General features: G+C 43.9%; 1 protein-coding gene across 1 annotated transcript; it reads right to left on the bottom strand.

The window, feature by feature from the left end:
• Nucleotides 1–1,455: 1,455 nt before the first annotated feature.
• LOC119316613 (uncharacterized protein At2g34160-like) lies at nucleotides 1,456–4,008 on the bottom strand. The gene is made up of 5 exons (XM_037590970.1): nucleotides 3,693–4,008; nucleotides 3,401–3,449; nucleotides 1,991–2,053; nucleotides 1,850–1,914; nucleotides 1,456–1,758 (listed from the first exon to the last, which is right to left on the bottom strand). The coding sequence occupies exons 1-5, from the start codon at nucleotides 3,834–3,836 to the stop codon at nucleotides 1,660–1,662; spliced, it is 420 nt and encodes a 139-aa protein (XP_037446867.1). The 5' UTR covers nucleotides 3,837–4,008; the 3' UTR covers nucleotides 1,456–1,659.
• Nucleotides 4,009–9,940: the final 5,932 nt, after the last annotated feature.

The following is a 9,940-nucleotide window of genomic DNA, read 5'->3' as shown; positions in this document are numbered from 1 at the left end:
GGTAGGCGCGGTGGCGGTGCTGCCCTTGGCAGCAGGGCGGCGTGGTGGCGTGCGGTGGCCGGCGGCGTGTCCTCGGCCCAGATCTGGGCCCTCCCGGCTCCATCTGGGTCCTAGCGGGCCGGTCCCTGGTGTGGCTTCGTCGTCGTCTGTGTGGTGAGGAGGAGCGGCTCGGATGGGGGGCGGCGATGCCGATGGCGTGCCTGCTGCAGCGCGATGGCGAGAGCTTTTCGGGAATGGAGTTCCCGGCAGGGCCTATAGGCACACGGGCCTGGTAGGCTCCTGCTAGTGTGTCCGGTCGGCTACTGTCGTTGATGGTGGAGGTTGTGCCCTTGCGCGTGCCAACGGTGCTGCGGCCCCTAGTCCCGGCTCCTATCCCTTGTTGTGCAAACCTCATCTCGTGGTACCGTGGTGAGACGGCATGGAGGCTTCTTGACCATGGTGGCGCAAGATGGTGGTCGGTTTGGTGGCAGGCTCTGGAGCACCCGAGGTGAAGGTTGGGATCGGGGGAAACCCCTGTCCGCCTGTCCGACACCGACGTGGCGACGCTGATGGGTGCCGCCGGACCTTCCTGGAGGGTGTCGGGGGCGACCCTTCCTCTCGCCTAGTCGTGTATCGGGGGAAACCCTTGGCAACAGCGTCGTCTTCGTCGCGGTCCTTCTTGAAGGTGTTGATTGGTACCGGTGCTTCGGAGCCTTGGAGCTTCGTGGGAGATCTTCGGTGGGCGCAGTGGTCGTGAAGCTTCTTCGTTTCCGTCGATCCATCGTTGTCGGCATTCTTTTCTCTTGTTGTTTCTCTTTCGTTTCTTTTAGTGTGATTGTGCTGCTTTCGCCCCAGCACCTATCCTTTGATGTATCGGTTGGTTGCTTTGGAATACAAAGCGGGGGGAAACCCTTTTTCTTGCAACGGCGGCCCCCTTGACCATCCACCGACACGAGGAAAACCCAGCAGCGCCGCAACAAAACAAGGGCATCAGGGGAGCAAAGGAGTAGGCATCGTGCGAACGAAAGAAGACAAGGCAGCCACGTCAAGGGGATGCTGCAATTGCAACGGCTCAGACAGCTTCGACTGCTCAGCATCATCGTCGGACGGCGCATACTCTTGTCTGTGGCAACTACATCAATAAAACCAGCTGACATAGACCCTGAAAAAAATAACAGCTCACATTGACGCTCTATATTAGCCAAAATCCTGGGGAGTCCAAACGTGAACTGCGACAGTTCGAAAAACTGAAGGACCAGAAGTGAACTTGGGGCAAAATTCAGGGTCCAAAAGTGGACTTTGTTCATCCAATAATGATCTAAGCTGCATCCACAACGTGTGTTATACTAAGAGATCTTTTTAGTTGATTTATATCTTGAAATTCAATCCTTGGTAAATATACCTCGCGTGACTCTGAACGGGTATGGCACACCACAGGCGTAATAGGAGAAACAGCCAACCAAAAATGCACGCGAGGACAAATCAAGAGCGTATCAGACTCATAATCCCATTATCACAAGTTGCCATGTAACCCTAACAAATCAACAAAAAGCGCACTAAAATAAGCTGCGCCCTTACTTGATTATGCAAGCACTTGTCTCTTGTCGACACAACAAACTAAAACACAGCAAAGGGCAGAAGAACAGTAAAATTAAGCTACAACAGGAACCTTCCAAGTGTTCAGCTTTGCTCTTCCTCAGCGCCCGCTGCCTCCCTCTCCTCTGCAGCGGCAGCCATCAGTTCATCGAATTTCTCCGTCTTGCCAATCAATATTTCGATCTGCCCAGTACAGGTTATGAGAGTAAGGAAAAACAGTCATGTGGATAAATCTTGGTAAGTACTGTCCGTCTGTCATCCGAAGAACACTAACCTTGGCCTTCTGGATAGGGCGGTTCCTTGTATCATCTTTGACATCAACAGTAGATGTCATTATTTCTGCAAGTAATTTCGACCAAGTTAAGAGACTGAAAAGAAGACATAATCGAGCAGAATAATGAGAAACAAGACTCACTCTTCTCAACAGCAAGGCCGTTATTTTTTAGAATTTCCGCAACAGTCACCACAGTTGCAATAGCTGAAAGGACAAAGTTAAAAATAGTTTCATCACGACAAAAAAAGGAATGTAGATAAATAACAGAGGTCCGACAGTAACAAAGGGTCATGCTGACCAACAAAGAAAATAAACCAAGCATCCATACACAAGTGTTGAAGCATTATTATCATGAGTATATGACACATCCATGTAAATTTAACCTTACAAATAGTCTAACCAAAATTAATATCATATTAAGGTGCCTAAAACCACTGTAACCCAAGGCTTAAATAGCAACACACAGGTGCAAAAGCTGGCTACTAGACTTCAGCTACAACTGACAGCAGAACGCTATGATGCAGAAAATAACTTTTGGACAACAATGTCATCAGCAGTTTCTGATTTAATACGAGTATTACATGTCCAGAGCTAGATGACTGTTGGCTGGACATATTATTACATCAGCACAAACTTGCGCATACAAGCAATATTAATTTGATTATCAACGAGCAATGAAAACTGTTTTTAGTACTCTGTAACCCAGTGGATGAAGGCTCAGCTCACTCTGTTTTTAGTACTCCCTCCACCTCCATTTACATGAGGTCATCATTTCTCATGATCAAAATTTGACCATCATTTTGACAAATAATATGTTTGTCGTCTGTCACAAAAATTACACCGCTTGAAATTTTTAATACGAATGGAATGGTATAAATTTAATGACACATAGCCCAAGTTTTGTTAGTCAAACCAAAGGTCAAAGTTGAACTTAGAAATACATGAGCGACATGTAAATAGAGACAGAGGGAGTATCAATTGTCAGTTCTTTGCATGGTACTCCCTCCGTTCCGAATTACTTGTCGCAGGTATGAATGTATCTAGATGTATTTTAGTTCTAGATACATCCATTTCTACGACGAGTAATTTAGAACGGAGGGAGTAGTACTTTATTCTTGAGACTGGTCTTTTGAGAACTTCCCAGAATAGTATAATTTACTTTTCCACAGCCTTTATGAACAGAATAGGCAAGTGTAATTCTTCCCACAACCAGGTGAGAGATCCAACTTCAAATTCTTATTAGTAAAAGTAACATAAAGTGCGGTATAAAGCTAAAGGGCTCAGACTGAGATGAAGGAAGAACATAAATTGTAGGCAAGCAAGAACTATGTGACATGAATGTAGACTTTTCCCCCCATTAAATGAGCTGCAACAACCTCAGTTAGCAGGAGTAATAAAATGCCACTCATGGACAAGCAGAAAGATACCCATCACAGTATACCAGGTCATCAAACATTTATATGCGCCTATGCATACGGCAAATCATTGCCAAAGTAACATAACAGAGGCCTAAACTGATACAAAAATACGCTTCGGCGAGTGAAGATTTACCCATGCCGAGGGCCGAGAGCTCCACCTCTTCGTGCAGCTGCATGTACCTCTGCACACAAACAGCGTCACAAACCAAATTAGTCTTGTTGATTTCATGGTAAATGTTAGCAGGACGCCCAAATCCAATCAAATCACTCGCAAAGATATCTCCTCGGCGGATCCCTCCTACGCAAAGAGGACAACCCTCTCTAGAGTTTAACCCCACAACAGATGTGCCCCTAAAACCCGGAAGAAATCCCCAACCAACGGCACGCTTCTCTCATCCACTCGTCCACAGGACTTGTTTCCCTACCTTGGCGAGGTTGACGTAGAAGAAGAGGGGCTTCTTGGTGTTGGAGACCTGGATGCGGTTCTTCTTGTGCCCCTCCGCTCCCGCCGTCGCCGCTGCTCCTTCCCCTATGGTAAGGTTGTTCACCGCCTCCGTCACCTCCTCCATGGCTGCCACCGAGGCCGCGCGAGAACAGCAACACTGGCTAGCTACGGGGACTTGAGGGGAGCACGAGTAGAGAGATTTCGGCGGCGACGGAGAGGGGAAGCCCTATCTCAGCTTCGGGGTTTTATACGGGGTAGGGTTACGGGGTTTGGGGCTGTTCCGTTTTTTCCCTCTTCCAGTCGGAGTCTGGCCCTAGCAAACCTTCGGTGAACAAGGGCTCAAATAGACCGTGTTCAGCTAGATTTTCCCCAGTTTTGTGTCGGACGCGATTCTGAAGTTTCCCATCTTAACATTGCATTTTGTGTTGCATTTGTTATTATTATTTTTGAAATGGCCTAAGGTCATATATACTATCACACGCAAACTTCATCATGTGCCGGGCTGGGTCGGGTTTCAGACCAGGTTTGTGAAACTAGAAGACTAAGCCTGTCCCCAAAACCAAAGATAGCTATTTTCTTATGTCTGAGCCCTGCTTGAAAAGCAGCTTGAAGCCTGAAATCCTGATCTAACACTATTTTTTAGGCTACGCATTTGCAAGCCTGGCCGAAAATCAAAAAAAAAAACTCGAGCCCGGCTCGAATCCTCTTTCGTGTTGTAAAATGAAGCCCGGGCCCCCCGAGAGGCAAGTCCAAGTCGGGCTGCCCATGATCAAGTTTAATCACAAGTCCTTACAAACACACTTATATAGAAAAATAAAATTGCATTCAAAGCCTTGGGGAACATGTAGTTGTGAGTGGAGGGCATCTTATATTAGAATCAGTGGAAATGTAGTTGTTGATCAACAATAGTCAGTTTTTTCGATTCTGTCTTTGCAAAACGGACTGTAGAAACTTTAAGGCCCCATATGTTCGGAATGGATGTTTTCTGAATAGGTACATATTTTTTACTATCCTTTTTGTCTTGTATAATAAATGTCACACAATTTTTTATCCATTGTATGATTATATTACTTACTAATCTAAACATGTTGCATCGGAGTACCCGATACTCCATATTGTATATCTTAGTGTCACTAGATCTAGCAAATCTAATGGGCTGGGCGTACTTTATTTATTTTTGGGTATCTCCAAAGCACTAAGGATACTGACTTATTCTTGTAAATTCACAAATTTTGGACATTAATACTAGAGCTCGGGCACATCAACTCAATGGATCATGTTTCTAGGGACTATTTCTATTGTTCATGAGATTATGATGTTGCATAAATCAAATGTGTTTGTATTACTTAGATATGAAGGACCTCATGAATGGCGGAGTGTTGGAGCATAACCAAATATGAAGATGGAGGCAAACGCACAAGGAAAGAAATGAACATGAAAATTCAAGCACAAATATCAGGACTTTGGAGACAGCATATGCATAAATATGTATAGGTGTTGCAGCACTTTATCTTCGGGCTAGTCCCATATATTTTAAAATGTCACTCCAGGCAACTTTTAGAGTCCATAACCATTGAGAAAACCAAATATGGTTGGATTTGACCCTTATCATTGGGTTGACTGAACCACTAGCCCTTTCCTTCTTAAATACACCCTAGGCACCGTTTGTATTAGGGTTAGTTAAGAATTAACTATTGCTACAACTTTGTGAACTTTGTTTGTGTTCAATAACCAGGCCAAGACCGCTATCGGAACCATAAGTTTTTATCTATATACATAATATCTAGATTTCATATTATAGTTCTTGCTTTTTACTACCTCTGTTTTAAAATATAAAATGTTTTGGTAGTTTAAATTGAACTGTTAAAATGTCTTATATTTAGGAACGTGGGGTGAATTTAATTGCTTGCATGGATAAACCTTCTTGGTCTGGTTGATAATGCCCCGACATGATCAATAACCTCTCCGGAGTTGGCTTATAGACTACTAAGGTGTGTCGTCCTCGCATATGTTGTATCGAACCGTAGTTGACTCCACCCAAATTGCTTAAATATGTGTCCTACTAAAAGATTAGGACACCATGGTGCTATCATGTTTCATTAAATCATCATCCATATTACTCTCTCTATTCCAGAATATAAGGTGTATTGATTTTCCAATTAGTCAAACTCATGTATATTTGACCAAGATTATAGAATAAACTATCGACGTGTACAATACAAAATAAATAAAATATAAAAGTATTTTGTGATGGATTTAATGATACATATTTGGTACTGTATGTATTGATTTTTTTTAAATGGTCAAACATGCACATGTTTGACTTTTGAAAATACCAATACACCTTATATTTTGGAACGGAGGGAGTATCTACCAATACAATGTGCTATGTTGCACATAAATAGACAAGTTATATAAAGAGAAATATCACTAAGTACATTGCCCCTAAATGTGCTAAGTATATTGCCCCTAAATCATTGTATCCCTTTGAGTTACACTAAAGTAGAGAAATAAACACTTCTGCAAGCCAAGTCTTGCGATAAGCTCACCGACTTGTTCACAAAGTCCTTACCAATTTCAAAAAGTAAAGATATGCTCATTGAAAATATGCGATGACTTCGATATTTGCAAAGGTTAGAGTGTCTCTTCGTGAATGGTAACCTATTCAAACATCCTATTTTATACTCTTTTACCTTTTTGAGTTTGTTTTCAAGGTTCCCATGAGAAATTTGTACAGTAGTATCAACACAAGATTATATGTTATACCTCATATTTTCCCCACTCATGGGTTTAAAGGAAATATACAGAACACATTTATTATTCTTAAACTCACTTTTTTTTATTTAAGTTTTTTCTCATGTGAATTACCAAAGGAGACAATAATCATTGTATGTTATATCATTTTCCCTTTGGGCTTAAAGAAGTTTTAACATGTTAAATATAACCCAACTCATATTATCCCAAAAGTTTTTTACAATAACTTTTTCAAGATGAAACATATATATGAGGAGCAGCAACATATAAGGAGTGGTATTATTAATGGAGCTGCCAGGCAATTGCTACTCCATCCATACCATAGAATATGTTTTGGACAAGTCTTCGGTGACTAGAAATATCATTTTAATTATCTGGATTGAAACTTTCAAAGTCGCATATGTATATTTATCTTCTCCTTTTTTGCTAGAATATTGTAATTTCTTGGGTTTTACACATTTTAATACCAAATAATAGTCAAATTTTTATACCATGAAGAACATGAGAATGCCAAAGATGCCACTTATTTGTGATATGGAGGATAATTAACAACTACCACCTATAAACACCCGACATTATTCATTAAAAAGTGAGCGCAATTTTTTATCCATATCATATCACCTCGGCAAATGGCAACAATTTACCTGATCACGGCCACCTATCAAGATCTTGGAAAACAAAACAAAATAAAATCATTTTCTCGATGATATTAAAGTACGGTTGAAGAATTGAGGGAAAAATAATGCCTCCTTGCCTACTAGGGCTGTTTATTATGCTGTCAAAAATACTAGGGTTGTTTACTAGGAACTAGATCATCGATGGCGCGCGTTGCCGCGCCTGTCCATTATGGCGATGGAATGCTAGGAATTTAGTGAATATATCAAAGCATAAAAATAAACGTAAATATATGTTTTTATCAAAAGTAACCATAATTCTAAAGTATATAAGGCTCTATAAAATGGTATTTTAACCAATCATGGTAAGAATATATGGCCTCTTCATTTCTAAAATAATAATTACATAGCATCCCAAAGATACGAATTAATGGTTCTTTCATAACCTCCACACTTGCACTCAAAGATTTTTTTTCTGGACTTCCTGATGGTTTTGTAAGCTGGTATCTTAACCACACACATCAGAAAAACCAAACCAAAAGATGAGAAGCATGGTTGAGTGAGAAACATCTGTAAGCAAGAACAAGTGCAAAGAATATTGTCACTAAAGAAGTATGAAGCTTCAGATAAAATGCATTAGAAAGTACATGTTAATATAAGGTATATATATAGAAATTTAGTGTACAAATAAACATAATGTAGGAAATATCGAAATGATTATGATTTATCCGTCATACTTACATGAGAGCAGGCACTATAGCTGGTCTCTTCCTCCTAGACTACATCGTTGTTGATGCCATCCTTCACATGAGGAATGCAGATGAGCTGAAGGCATGCATAGAGAAGTATTACTGCCTAAAAGGTTTTTCATTTAGCACACCATTGAGCATGTAGGTAAATAATCAAGTAAATTATCCCTTTTCACGAGTAGTTAGATAGTCAAACAGATTCATTTTCTGCACAACACATTTTCAGAAAATAGCGATGTTGTATAGAGTTGAGCAAACAAAGGGAATTAATGGAAATGCAAGAAAGAAGATTATTTAATAAGTGAACATGTAAGGATAGTCTTTACGAATCTCAGCATAAGCTTTAATGAAGTCCCACTCAAACTCATATGCTCCGTGTGTTTTTGAAGCAAACGGTGCAGCGTGCCACTGGCTAATCAACTCAAATGTTAAGTAAATCTAACAAATCATGTCAATCACTACAATACATTGTGATATGAGGATTTCATCTGTGAAGATACATTGGCTTTTATGCCTGCCTCAATTTATTGAAGTGATATGCTAGTAGGCAGTCCCAAAACTTATTTGTCTTTGAACTTAATTCATTACTGGAACAACGTGTGAAATGAAGCAAAGCAAGATTAGAACATTCGGTGTGGAAGATTGAAGATCAGGCAGGGTAATGGTACCTAATTTCGAACACATTTATTTCTTCACGGAGATCATGCGGCAAAGTTTCATTCATAGTAATCTGCTCGGCATCATCGAGTTTTTACCATCACCTCACGCCATCACGATAAGAGGGTGGTAGAACCAGGGGTCCTACCGGACCTACTCCGGAGATTGTAGGGGAAGGATGGAATGGGATGGGGCGATGATCGGGCGCGCCGGCGGCTGGGCACGCTGGCGGCGGAGGGAGATGGCGACAACAGCTAGGGTTAGAGGCGGCTAGGGTTCCGGCTCCTCTAGGAGCCGGGCAATAGGGATAATAATATTCTTATTTCTTAATTCCAAAAAGAGTCTTACATCCTATATTTATAACCTAGATAACTTGCATAAGAATTAACCTAAGATAACTTGTGGGCTAAGATTGCCCGGTGGGCCTAGCTAAACCGGCCATAACACTTCTCCCCGCCTGCACAAACAGCTCGTCCTCGAGCTGTAAGGTGGGGAAGCGCTTGCGGAACTCCTCGAGGCGATCAACCAGCGTCAAACACCTTCTCGACAGCTGGGGCGGCCAGGTCGGCAGCGACGGCGTCCTCCGGAATGTAGTCTGCAACCTCCAGGTAGAAGAGTCGTGGGCAGGCATGGCCGGGCGTGTAGGGCTCGTCGCAGTTGAAGCAAAACCCTTGACGGCGACGCTCAAGTAGCTCGGCTGAGGTGAGCCGGCGGAACGGGCGCGACGCGGTCGTAGCGAGGGGTGTCGCAGAAGCCTGCGCAGGCCGACCCTGCGCGGAATCCGACCCGGGTAGTGACCCAGCGGTCCGGGACGGCGATTCCTGCTGGATGGCCACCGCGCGGCGCTCGAACGTGCGGGCGTAGTACATGGCCGACTGGAGATCCTGGGGTCCCCGAAGCTCCACGTCCACGCGGATGTGATCCGGAAGTCCACCGACAAAGAGGTCGGCCCACTGTTGCGCCGTCATGCCCGACGCATGGCATGTCAGGCCCTGGAAATGGTCGGCGAAGTCCTGCACTATGGAGGTGAAGGGAAGGCGGCCGAGCTCCGCCAGGAGGCTCCCGCGAACCGGAGGCCCAAAGCGAAGGAGGTAGAGCTCGCGGAAGCGCTCCCAAGGGGGCATGCTGCCCTCGTCCTGCTCGAGGGCGTAGTACCAGGTCTGGGTTGCACCGCGGAGGTGGTAGGATGCCAGCCAAGTGCACTCCGACGCGAGCGTGCGCTGGCCACGGAAAAACTGCTCACACTGGTTGAGCCAGTTAAGCGGGTCCCTCCATGCCGTCATAAGTGGCGAAATCGATCTTGGTGAACCGTGACGGCGTCTGGGTCGGCGCGCCATCGCCGATCGGCTCGGCGACGCGGAGCAGTGATGATGACGGCGCCCGGTCAATGGTGGGAAGGCCGTCGTAGGCCCTCGCGGAGCCAGACAAGGCCCCAGACTGCAGCGTGGGTACCG

Source organism: Triticum dicoccoides, chromosome 6A (genome assembly GCF_002162155.2).
Source record: "Triticum dicoccoides isolate Atlit2015 ecotype Zavitan chromosome 6A, WEW_v2.0, whole genome shotgun sequence".
Classification (NCBI taxonomy): Eukaryota; Viridiplantae; Streptophyta; class Magnoliopsida; order Poales; family Poaceae; genus Triticum; species Triticum dicoccoides.
The sequence above is the reverse complement of the archived record's forward strand: the minus strand, read 5'-3'. Positions and strand labels throughout refer to the sequence as shown.